Source organism: Curcuma longa, chromosome 3, assembly GCF_044706935.1.
Source record: "Curcuma longa cultivar G26 ecotype Majalengka, Jawa Barat chromosome 3, ITB_CL_G26_1.1, whole genome shotgun sequence".
Classification (NCBI taxonomy): domain Eukaryota; kingdom Viridiplantae; phylum Streptophyta; class Magnoliopsida; order Zingiberales; family Zingiberaceae; genus Curcuma; species Curcuma longa.
Window position 1 is genome coordinate 1,311,988 of NC_133863.1, and position 24,564 is coordinate 1,336,551.

Genomic DNA, 24,564 nt, shown 5'->3' on the forward strand with positions numbered 1-24,564 from the left:
ACCAAATTAAACAGATCCCAGACTTAAACAGATGAACCGCAGTTGCCTTGCGTCAAGTCCGGTCATGACAAGCCTAATCTTGAGGTTAAATGTCGATCTATTGGCAAACAAATATTCGCAAAATTATTAAATAATGGATTTTCAATGTAAATTTCATTATTATATATTCTCCTATTTTGTGTCCTTTTTTAATACAAAATTACTTTACATGCTATATGACGCATCCTGTTTACCTATCTATAGGCGTGGAATTTGATCTAGATGCACTTAACTGAATTGATAAGTGATAGATTGTCACAATATTAGACTGACCCGATCAATCAGATTCAGATCAAAATATTTGCATGAATTGTTGAAGACTAAGACCAACCAATTTTAAGCACATAAAAAGGACAAACATCTGCCCGCTAAGGAAAAGAAATCAACAGCAACTAACAAATAATAATGATAAAGAAGCTCAATTCAGATCGGGCAGATTTCATGGATGATTCAGCTGTAGGGAGAGAAAACATAATGAAGCACAGAATGCCTACCAAGACAAATTGTTAAAAATGCTTCGATACAGCAAAAGGAACATTAGCAAGTAATGTTCTGCCAACGCAATCAGTTATTTCAAGCAAACGGCTGAAGTTTGATGTGTCTAAACAATTTCTGCTGCTTAATCCCGACAACAGAAACTTATGACTCTCTGGAACCAGAGCAATTCAATTGTTGAACAAAATTGAAACAGTGAGGCTTCCAAAAACTTTGCCTCTCGTACAAAGTCATTATGTAGCGGTAGGCACTCTCCTGAGCTTCTACCATAAACAATGTTAATCATGACTAGATAAATGGTTTACAGTCTGCAATAATAGTTCCTCAGAAAGTTTTGTCAAGGAATACAAAACTGCATCAGCATGGCTACGGGTTTGTGATAAAGGTTCCAACATAGCCACAGCCAACAACTACGAATGCAACAGCTTGAACATAGATATAAACATAGTAGTAGTCTTGACCATAGGCAAGATTGTAGCAGGCACAAAGAAAGAGGAATGCAGCAAATCCAAGTTCTGGTAAGTTTAATCTGGGTGGGTGAAAAGTGAACAGGAAGACTGTAAATGATAGTGTCCGGGAAGTAAATGAATGATAAATTTCATATTGGTTACCTGTCCCTTAGACTGGTTGATGCCTGTTCTAGTAATGGGATTCTAGTTTTATCCTGGAGTGTATCTCCCAGCTTATCCGTGACTATCCATTCATCAAAAGTACCAGCCTCCAATAGACCAATTATAGTTGCTTTCATCCGGTGCATGGCCATGACATTCTCAAACAAGATCCAAAATGGCATAAGATGTAGAGAACTGCCACAGAAATAAGAGAATTGCAAAATATCTCCGAAAAATTGTAACAGGAACAAAAATAGACAAGGAGTGAATCTTAAGTAACGTTCAAGAGAATCTATATTTTGGATATTATTATTAGACTGAAGGCTAGGTTATAAGAAAATCAAAATGTGACCAACCTAGGATTTCTTGTGGCGTTCAAAATGGTAATTGTAGAAGGAATATACATGACTCCCCATGCTGGAATGGCGACTTCAGGAATCAAAACGGATGTTGGGATCACAACACAATATAGAAAGAATGTGACAAAGTGGGCTACAATCTTTCTTACAAAGAAAAAACTGTAGGTTAGATGGAATTTCTTCCATATTGATACTTCCTGTGTGACATGAAAGAAACAGTGCTTAGAGCAAAGAAAGAAGCTGCTGAAAGTCCTGTTTCAACACAAGGCAAACCTTGGCCTTTAATATCTCAATGCCCATTTTCCGGAATAAGTGTGCAGCTCCACAAGTCCAACGATGTTGCTGGCGCCGGTATGCCTTGAAAGTACTGGGCAATTCACTTTTAACCTAGATTGTACCGCCAATAAGTTTTAGCATAATAATCAGAATTTTATAAGGTGAAAGGACGCTTGAGAGTATTCACAACAAATTGTTTAGAATAGTATCGATAGGTATACAAAACAAAGTTTTTTACAGATCACAGTTGTCTGATCATAGATGAATTTGTGGAGCATTACGAACTAGTGCAAAGTACATTAAACCAAGTATCAATTATTCCATTGTAAAACAAAAACAAGCTGTATCCCAGATAGCTTTTTGGGTTGGCTACCTGGAGCTTATCCTGCTAAACTGCCAGACGAGATCTATAAGGAGGGTACTTCATTGCTGATAAAACTCAAATCATTTAACAGTCAACTATAATGAATGAGTACTTCAAAGTCACCGTTTATTTTTCATATTTCAAACTTTGACTTAATTCAAATTGTAAAAAATCAAAATTATCAGTCTTCTTGTATGCAGCATTTAAATAGCATGGAACCTACAACTTATTACACCATTGCATGATTGGGAAATTTTATCTCATTTGTATGCTGAACGATGCAAATTTTAAACGACTTAAAACATCTACCTTTACATCACCCACATATAACAGTTTCCAGCCTCCGAGAGTTGCTCGTACAGCCAAGTCCATATCCTCAACAGTGGTTCTATCTTTCCAGCCTCCAACTTCATAAATTGCGGATGTACGCCACACACCAGCAGTCCCTGTAAACACATTTAGTGAAAATGAGCAAAGTCACTGAAAAAACTGAAAATGAATCAAGGTGAGCTAATGGTGCTTTTCTTATAGAAAGGTCAACAGTAGCCACCTACTAAAAGTCTGGAACTATTTATTAAAAATCAACATGAACTGAAAATGAATCAAGTGAACTACTACTAGAAGTCTGGAACTATTGATTAAACATGAATGCAAACTGAAAATGAATCAAGCGAACTACAATTAAAAGTCTGGAACTATTTATTAAAAATCAAGGCGAGCTATAAATGCTTTTCTTTTACAAAGGTTAACAGTAATAACTGTCTGGAACTATTTAAAAGTCTTTTAGAAAGTCTGGATTCCTTTCTCTTCTTGATCCACACCTCCCAGTAAACAAAGCTTAAATGTCTGGAACTATTTATTAAAAATCAATCACTCCCCACGATTGCTAATAAATTGTAGATCAAACTTAGTTTTCAAATAGACAGAAAAACAGTCCTGAAATGGTTAACCTGCCATGTCACAAATCCAGATACCCGAATGTTTTTTTCCAAGTCCAAGAAACATGTGGACAATTGTATTAGGCCTCATGGACAGCAAAAAATAGTCAAGACTGTAGTAAACCTGATGTTATTGTAAGAGTAGATTGTCACTCGTAATGACATGGTCTTAAAAGAGTCCAATTGCAGGATAATATGCAATATAACCATGATGCTTCTTTTGTATATGCAATGAGGAACTGACTGGGAATTACCATTGAAGCCAAAAAATGCAAAGGTGGATGAACCTGCTTCTTGCTCCACTTTAAAGTGGTAATCCAATGTCATCTTTTGTATCCTTGTCATGAGGCAATCACTGAAATTCACTGCAAAATCGTCCATGAAATGCCACATCAGCATCTTCCTGTCATTAAGGAAGAGAACACATCAGAAAAAAAGACTTGTTTTCTAACAGCAATCTAGCTCTTGTATGTAAAGCACATAGACAATTTAGTTATATGCCCTATCTGTTCTTGGACTTAGGACTAAACATGGATGACAATTCCCTTCTACAAGTTGCTCCCTGCAAATAGACATCGGTGCAGAAAGAATGCAGGGTAGTCAATCATATAGCATTTAATCCTGACTAGGATCAGGCATTAAATAGTAGTAGGCTAAGTATGACTGATTGCAGTCATATAGCTAGGAAAATATTTTTTGCAAGTTTTAAGGCATTTTAAAATAATCCGTGCAAAAGCATATGGTAGAACTTAAGCCGAGTTCACCAAAACAATCAACTTTTTGTGCAATTTGCATACAGTAGACTTACAAAATAAGTAGATATAGACTTACAAACTAAGTAAATAACTTATAGCGTAGATACCATCTCTTGTGGAGTTATAGATAACTCCATAGACACTAGTGGAACGATGTTCTTTTATATTAGCTTAAACCAACTGTAAGTAGATCTGTTAAAGCATCTAGAGGTGCTCCAAAGAATTACAGCAGGGAGATAGCTGGGACAAAACTAATATAAAGGGATCTCTTTCAAAACCATTGGATTCGAATAAATTTGGAGTAATTAATCTAAATCATTGATCAATTAGTAATTGAGATCAAATCTATTCAGATCTAATGACTGTAAAAGAGGCCTTCACACAAAACATTGTGAAAGCTCCCTTCTTCGGTCTGGGACTTGCAAGTTCTACTACTAGTTATCATTGATTTTAATATGTATAGCTACATAGACTGCTAGAAAGTTTCTGTGATTTCATAAAAAAAGTTGCTGATACATGTTTCGATTTCCTGAACATTTCAGTGATGAATTATTGTGCTAAATGATTCAGTGTTGATTGTCAATTACATATGATTTGTAAGAAATGGAGATATGCTTATTAATGACTAGTAGACACTTAAAAAGTTAAATTCCAGCATCAGGTTCCTTGACTTGATAAGAATTCAGTAATAATATTTTCATATCAATCCAGACCAACATCCGATAATTCTGATTTATTATTAGTATTACATACAAAAGAAGCTAAATAGAAAACCTAGAAATGATTAATATAGAGAGGCATTTGACTATACCTTACCTTGATTATTAAGGCATTACAGCTGATTTATTGTATATGCAAAAACAAACCATAATTACTTGCAGTCGAAAACAAACTAAGCTGGAAATAAATCACAGACTTACCAAATTGCCATCGTGCTTGAACAAGTGCGATCCTTGGATTATGAACAAGAAAAGGAATGGTCTTTTTGAGAAAATTAGCTTCTGGTTGGAAATCAGAATCAAAAATGGCAACGAATTCACATTCTTTGGCATAGCTATGTTCCATTCCCAGTTTCAATGCACCAGCTTTGTACCCTTTCCTGTTATTCCTAACTTCATAATGTATATTAATGCCTTTGCTTGCCCAATGCCTGCATTCAATTTCCACCATGCCCTGAAATGAAAATCTATCTAGAATAAATGCAATAGCTTTAGTCAAAACAAATGGCAGCATGGCAAGATGAGTAGTCTGTCATTAATAATGTTAAGCCTTGATAAGGAAAAGAGACTAGTGGCAGACCTTTTAGCCATACCCAAGATCTCACTATTGCAATAAAATACAACATTTCATATGTTAGAATATCATAAAAATACTAGATGGGTGTAGCAGTACCAACCAATGCTAAAACATGTAACTGACATATATCAATATATTTAGTGGTCCATTTTGTTAGGCTGCATTTGGTACTATAGAATAGAATGGACAAAATCTGAGTGACAATAGAATTCCGAATAAGGGAATAGTTCATTTCAATTCATTTTTTGGTTATAATAACATTTGATATGATGGAAGTCCAAAGTGGCAGCCTTAGATGTGGAATGACGCGCAGCTATTAGGCAAGATTAAGGAGGATTAGACAAAACCTAAAGGATAGCTAGTTGGTGGCCTTGACCTCTACTTGATCTCAGAGCTTGACCTTGGCGTCTACTGGATCTCATACACCGACCTCACCTTGGTCTCGAGTCCCGACCTCAACCTCTACTTGGTCTCAAATCCTGACTTCAGTGTCTACTGGATCTCATACACTGATCTCACCCTGACCTTTACTTGGTCTCGGAGCCAGACTTCGGCATTTACTGGATCTCATATGCCGACCTCATCCCAATCTTGGGTCCCGACCTCAACCCTTACTTGATCTCGAAGCCCGACCTCAATGTCTATTGGATTTCATACGTCGACCTCATCTCAACCTCGAGTCCTAACCTCGAGCTTCACTTGGTCTCGGAGCTCAACCTCAACGTCTACTGGATCTCATATGCCGACCTCATCCCGATCTTAAGTCCCGACCTCGACTTCTACTTGGTCTTGGAGTCTGACCTTAGCGTTTACTGGATCTCATACGTCAACCTCATTCCGATCTCGAGTCCCTAACTCGACCTTTATTTGGTCTCGAATCCCAACCTCGGTATTTATTGGATCTCATGTACCGACTTCACCCTGATCTCGGATCCCAATCTCGACCTTATGGCCCCGACCTCGATCACTACTCGACCTCACCTCGGTCTCATGCGCCAACCTCATCTCGGTGTCAGATCTTTCATCGGTGGCCGGTAAAACCGATTCATCTTTAAGATCAGAAACCCTAAAATTGTTTCCCCCGAAGAACAAGGAAACTATCTCAAAAGACATGAACAATTAGAACGCGTATATCGAAACAGAAGCACGCATATCATAATATTTCTTAAACGAATGTTGATGTTTCGGAGAACAACTCTATAAAAGGTTGCCCATACCCATGGGCATAGGTATGCACACACAGAACTCTAATTTCTCCAAGTTCTTAATCTCCTTCCTCTCACAAAACTCTAACTTGAGCGTCGGAATGACTTGCCAAGATTCACACTCAGTGTCATTCTAACTCTCTCTTGAGTGCTTTTCAGACCTTTTCATCTTTTTCGGCAACTACCTCCCATGAGCGTGCACATCAGCTCGTTCGTTGACTAGTGGTTTGATCATCCACGGTATTTGGCCGGAACAACGTTAGTTAAATAATTTACTCTATTTAACTCTATCAAATTCTTTCAACCAATATGGCATGCCTAATACGTAGTCTGTTTACTCTGTCCAATTACTGATCCAATCATACTAGCCTACCTAGTACACTCAGTCTAACTAGTGCGTCCTGCCAGACCTCTCCATAGAGCAATCTGCTTGGCCCATTAAGACAGGCGAATTGGGGCACACTATCCAAGTAGCCCATCTTGTATCTGATCCACCTGGCCCAATTTGTTCGCTCAACCTGGCCAGCTCATCTACTTGTTGAACAGACTTGGACAACCTTACATGACCAAGTTAGTAGTCTCCAAAAGTGTATAATTTTACAGCAAGAAAAATTTGATACAGCAATTAGTTGAATTCATTAAAAGCCAAGATCCCAACGAAAATGCTATCTTCTCTGATTATACATAGGCCTAGGCAAGTATCCCAATAAAAATTCAGTATATACTAATATGTCCTAGGTAGATAGACAGGAAGATAATATTATTTCCAGCACACATTTCAAACAGCTGCAATATACTCAAATGAACCAAGTATGTAATTACATTATAGTCCTATGTCACGTTGCTCTCCTTGTGGCCACGCTATCGTCTCCACATAATTCACAATATATATGATATATTAAAACAACAGAGCAAAATCAAAGTGCCCAGTTTATTCTATAATAATTAATTCAATAAACAATATGTGATCAAAGAATGCACTGAGTAATGTGGTAATTTGCCCTAAAAGACGAGAGAATGTATGAGGAAACAACAAAAGATGACCTGTCGACAATTTAACAAACAAAGTATTTTGGACCTCTAAGAAAAAGACAAGTTGCATTTAGCGTACGACCTCTAAAGTCTAAATTTTATGCCGGCTTTGTGTCCCTAGAGAACAGTAGTACAGTAACGTCTACAGCAAACATATATTCCAAGGCAAAGTTTCAGAATCAACGCGTCATGTTCATCTGCTGCTTGCTTTTTAACCAAACTCAGATTTTATCGGTTGGCACTGATTAAATGCAACAGGAAATAGCGATACCTTGACCGTAGGATCCGTGGAATCATCCAAAATTTGGATTACGATCCGATCGGACGGCCAGGATAGAGTGCAAGCGGCCCCAATGGAAAGCTTGTATACCTGCAACCAATTTCATTGCACCCACCGACCAGTGGCATCGTTTTAGTTAAACAATAAAAGAATTATTTAAAATTAGAGTAAATCAGTACCAATTATCGTTTTATTACCTCTCTCTCGTTGTACATCGGAATCTGAACGAGCACCATCGGAAAAGCCAGATTACCGGACTCCGGATCAGCCCCGGCATTGATCGGCTCCCAGCGGTAGCGCGACTCTGGCCGGCGGCGTAGGATCTTGATCGCGAGGCTGACGACGGCCATGGAGACCACCTCGACCAGCAGCATCACCGACATCACCAAGCAAACGACGATCGCAACACGCAGCACCGGCGCGAGCGCCCACGACCGCACCTCCCGCCAGGCGTCTCCGATCGAGACCGATAGCGCATCGGTCCGGTGCCAAGGGAGGAACTCTATGGCGCGGTGGATCGCGACGCCGTCTGGGGAAGGAAGGAGGGCGCGATGGCCATCAGTTTGGGAGTAGGATTGCAGGAACGCAAGAAGATGGATAACTGTAGTTCACCTACCTGAATATAGTAAGATGGTGGATAAGAGATGGGAGATGAGGCCGACCGAAGTGGGAGGAGCGTCGGGGGTGGAGGCGAAGGGCTCCATTGCTCGCTTTCGCTCCGTGCTTCTCTCAAACCCTAGCTTAAGCTGTAGTCTGTAGAAGACACCACGGGAAAGGAAGAAGCAAACCGTTGCCTTCCTAAGGAAGGGATGGAACACAGAACTGAGAAGAAAGACAAGGCTCTTTGTTCTTTTTGTTCTTTTTCTACCTATCTCGGGAAAAATATAATAAATGGGAAAAAGATAAAGTAAAGTAGACGGTGGACGTTGCGGGAACTCTGTGCAACGGACAACTCAGAGAGATCCGAATAATTTAAAGGAACCCGAAAGTGGGAATCATTTAAATCCGAATCCGTTCTTCCATTTCTGCTGCGGTGGGTAATCGGATCAATGAGCTAAGCGAATCCGTCTAGTTTCAAGTGGTTATTATAATTTGTGGTGTTCTAGAAAAAAAAAATAGTGGCGTGACAATTCATGGGTTATGTCAATTCACAATTTTATTTTATCTGATATTTTTTAAAAAATGGATCTGAATTTGTCTCATGGTAGATTAAGTTAATCTGCAATTTAATAGCATAAGTTAGTTTGATTTAATCTTAAATTGACACATTTTAGCTCAAATGAAATTGAAGATGAAACTAAAAAGGGATCGAAGGACATAAATACGGCAAAGAACAAGTAATCACATGTAAATATGTGCAATAAAACCTAATTTAATATGTTTAACAATAAAATAAAGCCATGGCAAAGAACAAGTAATGACTGCATCTAAATTTAACACCAAGAGCAAATTAACCCTTTAAGAAATGCGTGCAAAGTTGACATCAAATTAGAGGCAGCCAGAAAATAAAGGGGGGAAAAAGATATATATGCACAGAAATTGAATGAATTACTAACGATATTAGGTAATCCACAGGAAGTAGATGTTTAGATTCAACAAAGTATTACTTGATTACAAGTTGACCATCGGTAACAAAAACAAAAGGTTTTCATAGAAGAGGAAAGATGTGCATCATCTTCACAATTGACAAAAGAGAAAAACTTTCATTTCTGATCAAAATAAAGACATATCGATGTCATCCAGCAGCTGCCCTTTAGGTCCAATCAGTTTAAGAGACGAGTTTGAGTGACCATTGAAGAACACTTCAGTGACCTGCAGAGAAATAGTTATTATTACACTAGTTATACTACACTGGTCTAGTACTCCAGCAAAACTTGAAAGCTTTCCTACAATGCAAGTCACCGAAACCCTTTTTTTTTAACACTGAAAATTTGAGAAAATGGGTCTTTCAGAATCAATATTTGGACCATTAATATGGGCAATGGAATTTGTTGAAAGAAGAAATGTATATTCTCTCCATGGAGCAATATAATAAGAGCTAGAGTTTTTATTAAAAGGGAAAAGAAAAAAAAAACTTGTTCAAAGTGAATGAAAACAACACCTACCTGGGTGCATCCAAATAGTTTCAGAAACCTCAATGATGAACAACTATCAACAATCAAACCAAGTGCTTCGTCTGTCATTTCTCGACAAAATGACAAATCTAGACTGTACAAGGTGGAGCAACACCGGTGAGAAATGGCTAGAGCAGTTTGTTCTGCAACCTGCATTAAGATTTGATGTAACCCACTAAAAAAAGTCATATAAAAATAGCGAGAGTGGAAATATCTGAAACATATTCAGTATTACCACATTGTGCTAGAATGAACAAACCTGTGTTACAGACACACAGACTAATAAATGGGCTCTACTTTTTGTGTAAAGAATAATCTAATGGTAGCATGAAAAAATTACAAATCTACTTGGAAAAGAAACAAAACTCCTACATAAACTAAAACAGCAGAAATGCGTCCAAATGTTGAAATGATTGAAGCCTGATTTGTTAGCAATGCAGTTTCAGAGGTCGAGCTCATTGGAGTAGCAAGGAATGCCACACCCTCTCTAGGGATGGGAACAATGCCCCTGAAGGTAGATGATTTCAACTAAAAGACTTACGCACGATTTAGATGCACTGACTTGCCGACCCCATTGGTTGATTTGTTGAACCAATCAGCTGATGATCTGGAACAACGACAGCGGATATGCTGGCAAACAAGCAACTACAAAAGCAAAGATCTTAACAGATCTAGTCCACCTGGTCATCTTAAATCCTAATTTCTAAAGGCACACATGAAGATCTTAGGTTGGAGTAATTATGTCTTGACTTAACACTCTTGCTGACCCACATAAATCTATTTCTTGTTGTGATCTTGCATTTTTCTCTTAGCTTTCTCCTTGCTTGCTGTATTCTCCGATTTCCATTAGTGCATACCAAATAGGGCTTGGTCAACTCAATTGTCAAGAAGTAGGTGGAAACTAATCTGGTAAATTAATCATAGGTCATAGCCAACTAAAACATAGCTAGAACCAATATAAGAATTCAATTCTAGGGAATGTCAAATTGTCAATTAATAATCCTGTTGATTTTTCATTCACAACTGGTAACTTCTGGCTGGCTTAGATGATTTCCTTGAGAATGACTTCATTTTTTTCAGTCAACATGCAAGTTTTACTGGGTTCTGAAATGTTGCGTGTAAAATGATATTGGATGTTTGAAAAATGATAACTCAAATTGTTGTTAACATCTCATTAAATCACGAATGATTCCTCCTCAAGAAAAATCCCTCAGATCACGTGTTAATGGTTTGTGAATCTGTTTTCCTAGAATGCCCCAATGTAATTCATATGGTGCGAAGTAATGACTAAACTGTTAGAATGCATATGATACAAAGCAATAAATGCACCACTATTTCCAAGTATAAGGCATCATTGGCTGTCCTAATATGCTATGTTGGTAATATATTAGTGCTTGTCTCAACTCTCAATAGCCAACAAAATTTGCTCTTGGCAACATAGCAACACAACATACATAAATTAAAAACTGATAACTATAATGGTTACTTCTACATATACAAAAGTCTAGAGAGTGTTTTACAGGATAATCTAACTAATCCACGAAGAACTATCCTATTGTATTTGAAGAACTCAATGTTAAAAACCATGAAAAGTCAACCTAGTCAATGATGCATTACAAAAACCCCTTGAACAAAGCAAGCATGAAGGTCAAATAACAATTAACTAAAGATGGTTCTAGCTTATGATTTTAGTCAACTTGCACAGTAACCATTTAATTGCAGCTATTCCACATATCAACCAATCAGAAAAGATACATTTGAAATAAACTATCCTATGTATAAAGTCAGGTTACTACCTTTGCAACATTATTTAGGGAAAGTTCAACCAATGAACCTCCAGATGCTTCCAAGAATGCTGCAATAGCCTCATCACTGTATGTGACAAAATAAGCTATTATGAAGATGAATGGAAGATAGACAACAGACTTATCAATAGTGTACTAACGAGGAAAAACGTGCCACAGAGACCTATTTATCATTTTGCTGATTAATTGCATTTGTATCAATAAGACTAATCAAACAATCTAGCTCTAGCCTTTTATAGATATCCTTTAATTGTTGAAGCCACAAAATTTTTTCCACAAAACTCGATTTCTTTATAAGAGGATTATATGTTGAATCACTAACAAGATACACTATACATGCAAGTTTTCAACTTAAATCACTATATATTTTATGCAATAGATTGAGACTTGGATTTGTTCCGTCATTCTCTCTTTCTATTCTTTTAGGTTTTTAGGTTCCTTCTAGTCCTTTGCGTGAAGGCACAGAGTCAACTCATAAAACCACCAACATAAACATGTCGATCTTATTTTGACCTATTTCTCCTGACAGGGGACATTTAGCTAGCATCCTTTAGAGAATCATGCAAATGACCGATTGAATCAAATAAAATTTGCAAGAGATAAAAAAGGAAACCTGAATGCATTACGCCGAAGCTTAAGTTTTTGAAGTGATCTACAACCATTGGCAAGATATCCTATAGAAGAATCATTCAATCTTTTCAAATTCTGAAGATCAATAGCAAATAGTCTAGAACAATGTGCACCAATAGTTCTAATGGAAGCAGTAGACAGTTTCCTGTATCAAGTGAAAACACAAGAATCATAAGTGTTATACAACACAATAAAGAGGTTAGGCAGTATAATCAGGTAGTGTTTCACAAGTAGACAGTAGTGAGAAATGACTAGATTTTAATCTGAAATTAAATGAAGATACTCACTCGCATCCAGCCAAGACTAATTCCCTCATGTGTGAACCACAAATAGGAATAAGCTGGTGTACAAACTTATCACAAACAGAATGAAGTCCACCTACTGACAGAACTTCTAAATGATTTACTTTCTTGAGTGCAGGTAGAATAGCCATAGCATCAACATTTTGGCAACCATCTAAATATAGTTCCTTCAAAACAGGGCCCAACTTGTAGGCTAAATTTATGATTCCCATTGAGGTAAGAAGGGGGCACTCTGACAAATTTATAGAACTTAAGGAAGGTGCTGAAGCAACAACTGCATTTAAGCCATCATCTGAAAGCCGATAAGCACCCTTGAGATTTAGTCTAGTTAATGAAGGCAAACCATTAGGGTAATGGGCCAAGGTAGAATGCAATACATAGTCAGGCAAACATCTTCCACACTTGTCTAGTTGCAACACCTGGACACCATAAATAAAAACACATCAAAAGGAAGAAAAAAAAAGGGATTAGAGATAGCAAATACCATTGTAGAAATATCCCCAAGGGGCCAACATGAAAAACGTGAGTAAACCAATTTCCCTCTCTTAACTATGTAGTAAACTTGACATAACATATGAAGGGATTCACAGGATAATATGCAAGGCCTTCCATGATCAACCAGATAAAACCATATAACTGCTAATGCAATAAGAAAGAAACCTATCATAATGATTATTCAAAAAAATAATCATTCGCAAATAACTATAATAACCAGAAATGAGTCACCAGGTAAACAAATCCAGTACCTTTAAGCATTTCACATCAAATTGAGAAAAAATATTCTCAAACTGGACTTCTGTTAGCCATGAACAGTCACTAAGGCATATCTCCATGGGAGTAGCATTCACAAGACGACTAAGAAGATGCGGATTCATTTTCCTAGAATGGCACAACTTTAATATTAACCGGTGTTTTAGCAAATCAGGAATGCCATCAAGTGACTCAATTTCTTCAGCATTTTCTAAGAGAATGTTAACACACAAGTCTCGCAGGGTTGGAGGTACCCTTGCCATGGGCTTGCGGTTTTTTGTGGGTACCCATGAAATCCTTGAATTGGCATTCTGACCTTTCTTAAAATAATTATTTGATTCTCGGGTTCTTAGCTTTTGATTTCTGTCTTCAATGATCTTCAGGGCAGTAGAAAATGGCCCTGGCCAATCCTCATTGTTAGCATCTGGAGGTAAGTCTTCAGGATCCTCTTGTCCTTCCTCTTGCTTATCATCTTCTTCCTGTTTCTTATCATCTTCTGGTTTAAAGATGGCAAATTTGGGAGCCAACTCTATAGCTCTTGATCTGACAACTTCTTTTCTATATTCATTTTGGTTTTTCGATTTTCTAGTACTTGTGTTGGCATGTCCCGAGTGTCTAGCAATATCCATTGCAACAGCTGCATCAGCATCCATGTCAACCTCAGACGCACCAACTGACAGTAAGTCTTCTTCCTGGACCAACTTTCCCTTCCCCCTATTTTCATGCTCTGCATTTTCCATTGTTTGATTCACTTTCCCAGCTTGCTGTTCCGCTGGAACAGCTTCTATCAATATTCCCTTCCCTTTTAATTGAGGGGAGAACCTTTCTTCCTCAATGTTCTTCTCCAAATTCTCTGCAGCCAAGTTGACATCAATTCCATTTGAAAAGCCTTCATGAACACGCTGAGGATCTGATGTCAACATCTCGGTTTGAGCTTCATTTGTATCTCCCGACATTTGATCAAATCCTACCCGAGTAAGTTTAGACCCAGACCTGAGGCACATGTAATTTCCCCCAACAGAACCATCAAAATATTTTCTCTTATTGTTAGGTAAAGAAGGAGACCCCTCAGGAACCTCCAACGCCTTAATCTCTTCCGCGTCTGCCTTGCAAACGGTCGCCGGAGCCTCTACTTCAACCGTCGTTTTTGAGACGCTAGAAAGGGAGTTCTTCCTGCCACCAAGATTGGTCACAGCAGGTGCGTCGGTCACGAGGGAAGCATTGGACATCGATGCGAGGCGGAGGCTCCGCCTTAGGGGAGGCGTCGCTCCAGAGTGATCCATCTCAGTGCTCGATTGATGGACCAAGGAGGACGTTGCAGGAGAGGGCATGGAAGAGTGGATTGTCTCATCGGCGGAAGTTTCTTGGAAAGACGGCGGAGTGGTTTCTAGGGTTTCGGAAGGAGAACCCAAAGAAGCGGCAAGAGACCTTAGGATCGGCATCGGCACAGGAGATGCGACTGCCCGAGTGCGGAGGGAAGAAAAGAGAACTAAAACGGTAGCAGGCGGAGAGGCCAAGCTACGGTGGACGGCGGCGGGATGGTTCCCGAGTCACGACCTCTCGAGGTTGGTTCCCGCGCAAACTATAAGGGAAAAAGAATACGACCAAGGCACGTTGTCTCGCCGACATGATAAAGGGAGAACAAAAGGGTTGACAATGGAGTGGTCTTCTAATTTGTCCGTCAATAATAAAAGTTTATATGAAAAAATAAAAACAATTATATATTTTAAAATAATTTTATAAAGTGTAAACTTAATTAAATTCTCTAAATAATAAAATTATAGGATGTAATAGATATTAATATTTAAAGATGATTAATATCAATATATTATACACTGTACACTCCGTGAGTATTAATATAAAATATTTTTTAAATTTTATTTCTTTCCGTCTAAATACTAAATATTAAATTTGAAATTCTAAATCTATATGACAGCTTCTTATTCTTATGTGTGTGCCAAATGCCAATATCACTAATATCTCTTTGTGGTTTAATCATCATAACTATATTCTGTGTAGGAATTAAATTCTGATTGTTTGGGAATGCAATCAAACCCATGCATCAAATCTTTTCACCGCACTTCAATTAGTATAATAATTTTAAAGTTGATTTATGATTTAATATAAAAGTATTTTGTATTTGATTGTATTTAAAGTAGGATAAAAATCAAAAGGAAAAAATAAATAAATAAGGATGTCTTTTGTTAAAAAAATCAAATGGATGCCCCTATTAAATTTTTTATCTTGCAAATATCTTTACTTTTAATGCCACTAGAGCAATTAGTCATAGTTATTATAACGTATAAAAATTATTCAATAATTACTATAATATATAAAAGTTACTCGATAACTATTATAACATGTAATACTTAATATAATACTCTTGTAGTATTGTAGTATAGTACCTTCTAAACATTGCACTAGTTACTAGGTAACTACTACAATTATTTTAAGTGATTTTAACTAATTTAAACTAAATTTGATAAAATTTAAATAATTATGACTAAATTGGTAAAGAGTATTTTAATATAACGGTATTCAGAATTTATAATTTAGGATTTAAGAGTTTAAGATATATAGAATTTAGTTATAACTGTTTTAAAATAATTTTGACTAATTTAAAGTGATTTTGATAAAATTTAAATAATTTTAACAAAGTTAGTAATGAATATTTTGATATAATATTGATTTGTGTTTAGTAATTTTGATTAAAGTGAAATAGTTAATTTTTTATATTGTAGTAACTACCAAATAACTTCTACGTATTGTCATAACTACCAATAGTTACTATCCAATTGTAGCTAAACATTAACTCTTAAAATCTTAAATTCTAAAATATTATTATATCAAAATACCCTTTATCAATCTTGTTCAAAATTATTTAATATTCATCAAAATCGCTTTAAAACAATTATAGCAATTACAAAATACCTTTTACAAATTGTAACAACTAGTGGAAGCGGCTACAATAGCATTAGAAATAAGAAATAATATTATAATAGTTATTGGTAGTTGTTATAATAATATTGAATAAGGAATGTTCTGGCAAGAAAATTTTTCATGAAATATCCTTTTGATTTTTTTTTAAAGAGTAGTTATTGCACCGATAGCTACTATAATAATATTAGATAGAAGTATTTTGAGAATAAAACATCTGATAGTATGTTTTATTTTTGTCCTTTAAAGTATAAGTTGGGTTGAACTAACATATTGATTCAGGTAGGCTGGTGGAGCCAAATGAGCTAAACAAGTCACGCGAACCAAAAATGTGCAATGAGTCGTGTATGCAGGCCTAGCAAATTGATTAGATCAATTGTGTCTATTAATAGATCAATCATGTTCAACAAACCAAGCAAACTAGTTGGGATAGCCATGCTCAGCAAACTAAGCACATGGATCTAGGAAAGGATTAGTTAAGTTTGTCGGACAAGCTATCAGGTTGGACAAGCTAATTAAATCACTTTAAAACTGATTAAATACGCTGAACATATTAAATAGTTCATATAGATAAAAAAAATAGAATAGATGAATCAAATAGTAAAACAATTTATGTTTATCGAAAAAAATAGATGAATCATTCTTTTTTATAACACTCATTCAAGCACAACCCTTCTATTATTCCATTTTCATTTGGCAGTACGGACAGGAATTTACCTCTGGTTCTCAAATCTGAATCTGCCGATCCTGTTGGCTGCGAATAATTCCTTTGAGCATTTCGGGCTTCATGACGACAGTTCCTACTCCCAACACACCACCTCAGACCTTGTTGTGGAAGTCCATGTTGGCTTTCCTTCTGGTTGTGGAAAAGTTCATGATTCTTACTTCACACAGCTCTGCATTTCTTCCAGAATCAATCAGTTCACTTAACTTCCTACTTTTGTTAAATATACAACCTAAATAAAGGATTGATTGCCGTTTCAAACCTCAACTCCCCCCCAAGAGAAAATTTCCAGCTTCGCCAGTTTTCCTACAAACTGGTTAAACTCTTTCCCTAAAACTGTTGCTTGATAAGTTTAATCCTTGTCATCAAGATTCACAAATGTAACTAAACCTGGAATTAGCAGTATAATTTGCACACGAACTGCATGTGTTTAAAGGTAGTAGAATGAGTCAGGATTGAGTTGATGGGCGTGGACGCAATCTACTCAGTTTACCTTTCATGCAAGTAAACCAAATGGACTCCATCTTTCATCCTTCTAGATACCTGTCCTACTTATATAACTAGAACAAGAGGAAGAGAAGCCTCGCAGGATGAATGAATTGCTGATAGAATGGATCGAAGGCATAGCATCCGAGTCTGGCACAGAGGAACCTGGACAAGAGAGGAAGACCAAATTCTGATATCCTGCATCGAAGCTCATGGAGCCAAAAAATGGTCAAGCATTGCAAGAAAAGCTGGTAAGGAAACAAACTATATTGCAGCAGAATTGTTCATTACAAGGGTAAACGATATTGACTTATCGGATTAGGCCTCAAACGCAGTGGAAAGAGTTGTCGCCTTCGTTGGCTTAACTACCTTCGGCCTGATATCAAGAGAGGCAACATAACTGAAGAAGAGGAAGATCTCATCATCAGGCTTCATAAGCTTCTAGGAAATAGGTACTTCTACAGTCCTACTTCTTCTCAGCTTGCCTCATGTGAGGAATATGAATATATAGATTGACAACATTTAAGCTCTTAGGATGAGTAACCTCTCATATTTATATAGGTGGTCTCTAATAGCTGGACGCTTACCAGGACGTACTGACAACGAGATTAAGAATTACTGGAATAAAATTGTCAAAAAGAAGATGCAGAAATCGACAGGCTTAGCTCATAGCCACAGCCACAATACACAAGCATGCACAGAAAATATAGCCATGTTGGATGAGATCAAGGAAGCAGACTCTTGCAACTTTGATCCAGATGCATTCATGGAGACTGAGATGGAAGAAAATTTCAACTGGAGTAACTCATTGACAGATGTTGACAACAATTTAGTTATAGAGGCGGCTACAGGGAATTGGATGGTGAGAGAGTTGAGCCTTCCATTTATCTGCTCCTTTGATGATCTTTTGGGCTCCGAGGATGCTTTGTTTTACTACAACTAGATAGATTATTTTAAAGAATACTTCTACTGTTGTTGTACACTTATATAATCTCCCAGATCTTAGCCAACTTCAAAATACTTCGCTCATGAGTCATAAGCGTATTCTCTTCATTATAAAATTTAGAAATTCATGAGGACAATACAACAATCTTAAATGAAACAAAAATTTCAGGTGTAAATGAAGAACAGTGATATGCATGCAAGTTTTAACTGAAATTTTAGGCCATATTACGTAACACTAGCAACTATACTTTAACTCATCTACTACCTTTCCAAGAGCCAAAGTGATAGCTGCGAAGTCAGGTCTACTTTCAGAATCTTGATGCCAAGAACAGGATATAAGTTCTCTGAGCTCCTTGCATTGCCTCTCATACTCTTTCATATTTGGCCTAAGCCTTCCTTCACTCACCTCCAGTGCAATCTGCCATGAGAAGCACACAAACTTAGCTCATCAAATTCTATTACGATTCTTGCATTTTTAATACCAGAGAAGGGATCATAAGAGTGTACCTTGCCGGGACCAAAATTGGTCTCAATATATGGATGTTCACCGGTTACAAGCTCATTTAGAATGATGGCAAAGCTATAAACATCACATTTCTCTGTGTATGGTTCACAACGGATCACCTCAGGCGCCATGTACACGTAAGTTCCTGGCCAGCGCAATCCAACCATAACGCACAAGATTACTGACTTCTCCTTTTTGTTATTCTTAATTAACATAGTGAATCATCGGATTCTTACCCATTTCTCCGGTGAGCGCTACCTCTCCCTCGTCCAGCACGCGAGCATGCCCGAAGTCTGCCACCCGCACACGCATCGCGTCGTCCAACAGGACGTTGCTCGGCTTCAGGTCCCGGTGGAGGATCCTGGGTTTTTGCAGGTGAAGGTACTGCATCGCCAAAGCGATCTCCAGCCCCTTCTGTACCCTTTCCTTCAGAGGCGGAAGCGGCATCGACCTCGTCTTCTCCCGCCCTTTGTGCCCGTGGAGCCACTCCGCGAGCGTCTTTCCACTCAGGAGCTCCGTGACCACCCACCCCTGTCTCGGAGTGCGGAAGCAACCGCCCATCAGGCGGAGAACGTGTGGGTGGCGCTGGCGCGAGAGGATGTCGAGCTCCTGGACGAACCAGGCCAGGCCTCCGCATCCCTCTCCGGACTGGAGTACGGAAGGGTGGATCCACTTGACGGCGACGGGCAGGCCTCGCCATGTCGCTCTGTAGATGTTGGCGGTGGTTCCGCTGCCGATTTGCTCGTGGACATCGATCTGAAAGGGTAGGGATCCGGTTAAATTTCATTTTGGCCCCTACATGGATTTTACGTCGCTACTGAAATTCATTCCGCCCCGGATTTTACAAAATATTTCACTTTACTCCCAGATTTAGGATATCACCTGATATTTTCAAATATCCAAACCAATACATGAATTTATATATGTGTTTTCTAAATTATTTAAATATTTTTTTAGTTATTAAACATAATCAAATATTTAAATTCTACTTAACAGGCCTAGTGGTATCCCTAGTGTCATTTACGTGATGAAGTTCTTTGGAGGGGAACAATGACATAGTTTACAAAACTAACAGAGGGTGAAATTTAATTTTTCTCTTCTCTTCCTTTCTCTCATTTCTAACAATTGCAGGGACGTAGAATTCAGAAACACTGTACCTCATCCGGCTCTATGTACCAACTGTTGAGCTTCGCTTGATCAACTATACCGGTCAAATTTGGATGATCAATTTCCTGCAAACTGGAATCCTGCTCCATTTTTGCAGAAACATAGATCTCTGTGTTGCTGGATAAGAGGTGCAAGAATCCATTCTCCTTGGCGATCTCCAGACAGTACCTCAGATACTCCTGCGTCCTCTCGAGACGGGCCTTATAGGTCGCCTTCAGCTCTCTTTGTCGACTAACTTCCTCTTGGAGTTCTGCAACCTTTTCAGAACATTCACCAAGCTCAACAATTATCATTTGCAGTATCAAATAATTACACAAAACGATGCAATTCTAGTGATACCTGCTTCTCGAGTCTTGATTTGCTAGAGTGCTGAGTCATTGGGAACAGAGAGAAGATTGCAGCGAGGCCCCTAGAACAGGGGCGAAGCTGCTTCTGCTGCTGCTCGTTTGGGGAATCTGGTGAACACTCGATCGGAGACAGTATGCGACTTGGTGACAGTAATTTTCGTTGCCACAGCTGCTGTTCAGTTTGCTGCAAGCTCATGTTTTGTTCGACTCCAAGATGAATTTGGAAGACGAAGAAAACATGAAACTCGTGTGTTACTTATGGTGCTCTGATCTCAGCATCGATTGGAAGGAGACGAACAAGTTTAACGATGTATCCAAGGAGATGTTGTCGTGTTCCAGATTTTCAGATTAGGCATTGACGCATTGTGAATGGACGGCAGCTGTTATCTTTATACGAGTACTACTATGTGTATTTTACAAGAACATAAAGGCACATTGTATTTATCGATCAAGCAAAAGCTCGCTGGACACCCGTTTGAGCTCGTGCATTGGCATCTAGCTTTGAAAAGTGTTCTTTTAAGTGAAGCTTTAGGTGGTTTTAGTAAAGATATAGACAACCCGACGTGTCTTGCACAGATTCTTAAAATACTCAGCTTTCTCTCTCACTTTGTGCAATCTTCTCTGCTATTTGCATGCATTTGCTAAGTCTCTAACCTGTCTAAAACTCAACTTTTACAAGCTTTCCTAACTATAATAATCTGAGCTGATAATTTTTCCAACTTTAACTTCATGTGGACAAACTGATACTAACATCATCATGAACGCAGAACGCATCGTCTTTTAATAGGTTATGGTTGATTCTTGAGCCACTACACATCATTTATTATATTTTTCTTAAGCTTTAGCATCTACTCAATGCCATCAAATACCTTTAGCAGCATACTAATATGCAGAAATGTGAAGAGATCGTGGCTGTGAAACGGATAAAAAAAAAAGTCGTAGGAATCAAAATTAAAGGAGTTCTGCAGTATCACAATGAAAGAAGCGCAGGAACTTTAATCAGATGCCATCTCCAAGGTAAAACAGATGAACTCGATGCAGTTATGTTTGCAAGTCGCTTGGATGTTCGTTGCTTTTGGTGGATATTAGTTATCACTTTCATCGCTGAATTGATTGATGTTGGATATCCGATCCATGTCATGAAACACTTCAGTTAGCATCCATATCTGCATGTAATCAATCCTTGTAATCAATATTGAGAACAATTGTACATGATATAAGGACACTCCTTGGTGCTTAGTTATCATATAATAGACTTATAATTAGGATCTTATAACTTGATAACGACTGACTGTATATGTGTGAAAACTTCAAGAAAAGAAAGAAATTATACTAAGAGAGCTTTAGTACGAATTCAAAATTCAAGTCCTACTCTTAACTAGCTTTCTAAAGGAGAACGAACTAGGCAAAATCTTCTTTTAACAATCTCTCTTTATCGGCAACTTCGCAGGTCACACGAGAAATCTGGATTCTCAACGATGGAATATTGACATTCCTCTATTTCTTTTCTCTATGGAGCTTATCACTTTCTTGGATTCCTATTCCCATGAACTGACTACTGACCTGTGAACAATTTCCTTTATCCCGCTTTTCCAATCCATCCAAAATATTGTATTTTTCAACGACAAAGCTTAAAGGCATGCTAAGACGACGCTTGCAGAATCAATGTTAACTTCGACAAATATTTTGGTTATACAAATCATCAGCGAAGGATTCCTAACTCAAGAGTCAAACACGAACAAATATAGAAGTAATTCATAGTTCATAGCCACCCTCTCCATCCTCGAGGTGCCAAGTAAAGCAAAAAAAGCAGAGCTCTTGCCTGCTCTGTCCCCTGCCAATGCATCTTTCGCTTTAAATCTTCTTTTGCTTTTCCCCTTCGTTTCGTCTTCTTTTTCCCGGTGACTATACATCGACTTAATTCTCCACATTCCTCTTTCCTTGCCCTTCGTGGTTTATATAGGTCATACTCGTGCTGCTCTCTCTCAGTGCTTTGCTCTTGTTCTTGACCTGCCGCAGGAAGAAGCAGAAGAGCAGAAGCAGTGGCACGTAGTGAAAGATCATGGAGCTTCTATCGCAGATGTGGTCGCTCTTAGGGCTGCTCACCATCCTCCAAAACATCCTTCCTTCTCAGCTTCTGGCCCTTCTCCACTCGACGTGGCAGTCACTTCAAGACTCCCTCACCCCTTACTCCTACTTCGACGTGCCTGAGTTCCTCGGCTCCTCCGCCGTCGAACCGAACGACCTCTACCGCCACGTCCACCTCTACCTCCATCAGTCGCTTATTAGCTCTGCAGCTGCCTCTTCCGCCCCGCCTCGCCTCACCCTCTCGCTCCCCTGCGGCTCTCTCGCCGCCCCTTCGCTGTCGATATCCCCCAACCATTCCCTCGAAGATTCCTTCGCTGGCCAACGCCTCCTCTGGACCCACCACGCCGACACGCTCCAGGACTCGCTCGAGGAGCGTCGGACCTACTCTCTCCGCCTCCCCAAGCGCGCTTCCGCCGCCCTCCTCGGCCCTTACCTTGCCCACCTCTCCGGCGCGGCCGACCACCTCGAGCGCTCCTCGCGCCCCCGTCGCCTCTTCACCAACTCGCCTCGCGGAGTGACACCCTCCTGGTTCTCCGTGCCATTCCGCCACCCAGCCACATTCGCCACGCTGGCGCTCGAGCCCGCGCTGAAGGTGAGCATCCTCGCGGACCTGGATGCCTTCGCGGCTGGCCGAGAGTTCTACTGCCGTACGGGCCGCGCGTGGAAGCGCGGGTACCTGCTCCATGGCCCGCCGGGTTCCGGAAAGTCCTCGCTCATTGCTGCAATGGCCAACCACCTGCACTACGACGTCTACGATCTGGAGTTGACCCGAGTTGCCAACAACTCGGACCTACGTTCGTTGCTCATCCAGACGAACAACCGCTCCGTAATTGTAATCGAGGACATAGACTGCTCTCTCGATCTCACCGGCGATCGGCGTGGTACGGCGAAGTCCACAGCAGCGAGGATGAGGACGGTGAGGCGTCGACGGCAGCCTTCGCTCGACAACGAGGGAACCGACTCCGAGGACGACGACGTCGGAGGCAGAGGCAACGACGGGCGTGTGACGCTGTCGGGGCTGCTGAACTTTATCGACGGGCTGTGGTCATGCTGCGGCGAGGAGAGGGTGATAGTGTTCACGACGAACTACGTGGACGCGTTCGACCCGGCGCTGCTGCGGCCGGGCCGGATGGACGTGCACGTGAGGCTGGGGGCCTGCGGGGCGCACGCAATGCGGGAACTGGTGGAGAGATACGTGGGGATGAGGGACCACGAGACGGTGACCGTGGCGGAGGGTCTCATTCGGGCGGGAGCGGAGATGACGCCTGCGGAGGTGGCGGAGGTGCTGTTGAGGCACAGGGAAGAGCCAGAGGAGGCGGTGAGGAGCTTGGTAGCTGAGCTGAGGGCGAGAGTCGCGGGTGGAGCAGGCAGCGAAGAGGAAGAGGAGGAGTCCGGGGCGTGGAGTTGGGAGGAGTCGCCGGAAAAGGCGGGGGGAAAGAGGAGGAGGGCCGGTTGGGAGAAAAAGGTGAGGTTTTTGAGGCGGCTGAGGAGCTTGACCAAGTCTGATTCAGAAAGCAGGGGTGTTTAGTACTACAGGGGCTACGCGATTTATTCTTATTTCCCCTTTTATTTTCGTTTTTTGGGTTTTTTATTTTCGTCGTTGCTTGATTTATAGTTTCGAAGGCGTTTCTTTAAGAACAGGGAACTTCTGTACTGTGTTGTAAGATTTGTAATCTTCAGACTACGGTTGGCGTATATAATCCTTATGGTATTAATTTCCTCTTTTGTAAGGAGGCTGAAAACTGGCCTAATTAGTATTTATTTTTATTTATTTATTTTCAAATTTAACACTATATTTGGATAAATTGAAGAATATATGATATATAATTTATTTTGATTAAATACTATAGATGATTAAGTTATCAATCAACAAATGATCACAAATCATTGACGAGGTGGATGAAAGAGTTTGAAAAATACTTCAACATTGGGTTAGAATGACATCGGAGAGAGATTCCGACAAATCACTCCGATGCTCAAGTTATGATTTACTCCCGTATCAAAGCTTAAAGCAGGAAGAAAGAGAAATCAAAAAAAGCTCAATGGAGTCGAAGTCGTCCTCTTGCATTTACCATCTCTAGGGTTTATATAACGGTCAAAAAAGCATTTCCATA

The 24,564-nt window shown here is 39.5% G+C and overlaps 5 protein-coding genes across 5 annotated transcripts; 2 read left to right on the top strand and 3 right to left on the bottom strand.

Moving 5' to 3' along the window:
• Positions 1-694: 694 nt before the first annotated feature.
• Positions 695-8,439, bottom strand: LOC141822988 (glucomannan 4-beta-mannosyltransferase 1-like). The gene is made up of 10 exons (XM_074710274.1): positions 8,267-8,439; positions 7,848-8,179; positions 7,642-7,740; positions 4,758-5,010; positions 3,337-3,447; positions 2,454-2,590; positions 1,778-1,891; positions 1,502-1,701; positions 1,146-1,340; positions 695-1,063 (listed from the first exon to the last, which is right to left on the bottom strand). Exons 1-10 carry the CDS (start codon positions 8,352-8,354, stop codon positions 901-903), a joined length of 1,692 nt encoding a protein of 563 aa, XP_074566375.1. The 5' UTR covers positions 8,355-8,439; the 3' UTR covers positions 695-900.
• A 738-nt stretch (positions 8,440-9,177) lies between these two features.
• Positions 9,178-14,808, bottom strand: LOC141825082 (uncharacterized). Its single transcript, XM_074712470.1, has 6 exons — positions 13,248-14,808; positions 12,487-12,920; positions 12,183-12,344; positions 11,561-11,636; positions 9,756-9,914; positions 9,178-9,462 (listed from the first exon to the last, which is right to left on the bottom strand). The coding sequence occupies exons 1-6, from the start codon at positions 14,691-14,693 to the stop codon at positions 9,364-9,366; spliced, it is 2,376 nt and encodes a 791-aa protein (XP_074568571.1). The 5' UTR covers positions 14,694-14,808; the 3' UTR covers positions 9,178-9,363.
• Positions 14,809-17,522: 2,714 nt separating this feature from the next.
• Positions 17,523-18,341, top strand: LOC141822979 (transcription factor MYB123-like). Its single transcript, XM_074710267.1, has 3 exons — positions 17,523-17,649; positions 17,721-17,850; positions 17,960-18,341. The coding sequence occupies exons 1-3, from the start codon at positions 17,523-17,525 to the stop codon at positions 18,339-18,341; spliced, it is 639 nt and encodes a 212-aa protein (XP_074566368.1).
• Positions 18,342-18,445: 104 nt separating this feature from the next.
• LOC141825611 (serine/threonine-protein kinase STY17-like) lies at positions 18,446-20,558 on the bottom strand. Its single transcript, XM_074712992.1, has 5 exons — positions 20,355-20,558; positions 20,006-20,272; positions 19,085-19,604; positions 18,851-18,993; positions 18,446-18,761 (listed from the first exon to the last, which is right to left on the bottom strand). Exons 1-5 carry the CDS (start codon positions 20,556-20,558, stop codon positions 18,579-18,581), a joined length of 1,317 nt encoding a protein of 438 aa, XP_074569093.1. The 3' UTR covers positions 18,446-18,578.
• Positions 20,559-22,424: 1,866 nt separating this feature from the next.
• On the top strand, positions 22,425-23,978 carry LOC141824445 (AAA-ATPase At5g57480-like). The gene has a single exon (XM_074711739.1). The coding sequence runs from the start codon at positions 22,425-22,427 to the stop codon at positions 23,976-23,978; it is 1,554 nt and encodes a 517-aa protein (XP_074567840.1).
• The last annotated feature ends 586 nt before the right edge of the window (positions 23,979-24,564 follow it).

Coding starts and splice junctions, on each gene's coding strand:
- LOC141824445 (XM_074711739.1), top strand. CDS start 22,425: ATGGAGCTTCTATCGCAGATGTGGTCGCTCTTAGGGCTGCTCACCATC.
- LOC141825082 (XM_074712470.1), bottom strand. CDS start 14,693: ATGCCGATCCTAAGGTCTCTTGCCGCTTCTTTGGGTTCTCCTTCCGAA. Junction 12,921..13,247: donor TTGATGTGAAATGCTTAAAG/GTACTGGATTTG, acceptor TATGGTGTCCAG/GTGTTGCAACTAGACAAGTG. Junction 11,637..12,182: donor CTTCGGCGTAATGCATTCAG/GTTTCCTTTTTT, acceptor TGTCACATACAG/TGATGAGGCTATTGCAGCAT.
- LOC141825611 (XM_074712992.1), bottom strand. CDS start 20,558: ATGAGCTTGCAGCAAACTGAACAGCAGCTGTGGCAACGAAAATTACTG. Junction 20,273..20,354: donor AATCAAGACTCGAGAAGCAG/GTATCACTAGAA, acceptor TGTTCTGAAAAG/GTTGCAGAACTCCAAGAGGA. Junction 18,994..19,084: donor AGCGCTCACCGGAGAAATGG/GTAAGAATCCGA, acceptor TGCGCTGGCCAG/GAACTTACGTGTACATGGCG.
- LOC141822988 (XM_074710274.1), bottom strand. CDS start 8,354: ATGGAGCCCTTCGCCTCCACCCCCGACGCTCCTCCCACTTCGGTCGGC. Junction 7,741..7,847: donor CGATGTACAACGAGAGAGAG/GTAATAAAACGA, acceptor AATTGGTTGCAG/GTATACAAGCTTTCCATTGG. Junction 5,011..7,641: donor CCACGGATCCTACGGTCAAG/GTATCGCTATTT, acceptor TTTTCATTTCAG/GGCATGGTGGAAATTGAATG.
- LOC141822979 (XM_074710267.1), top strand. CDS start 17,523: ATGGATCGAAGGCATAGCATCCGAGTCTGGCACAGAGGAACCTGGACA. Junction 17,650..17,720: donor AAGCATTGCAAGAAAAGCTG/GTAAGGAAACAA, acceptor TTATCGGATTAG/GCCTCAAACGCAGTGGAAAG. Junction 17,851..17,959: donor CATAAGCTTCTAGGAAATAG/GTACTTCTACAG, acceptor ATATTTATATAG/GTGGTCTCTAATAGCTGGAC.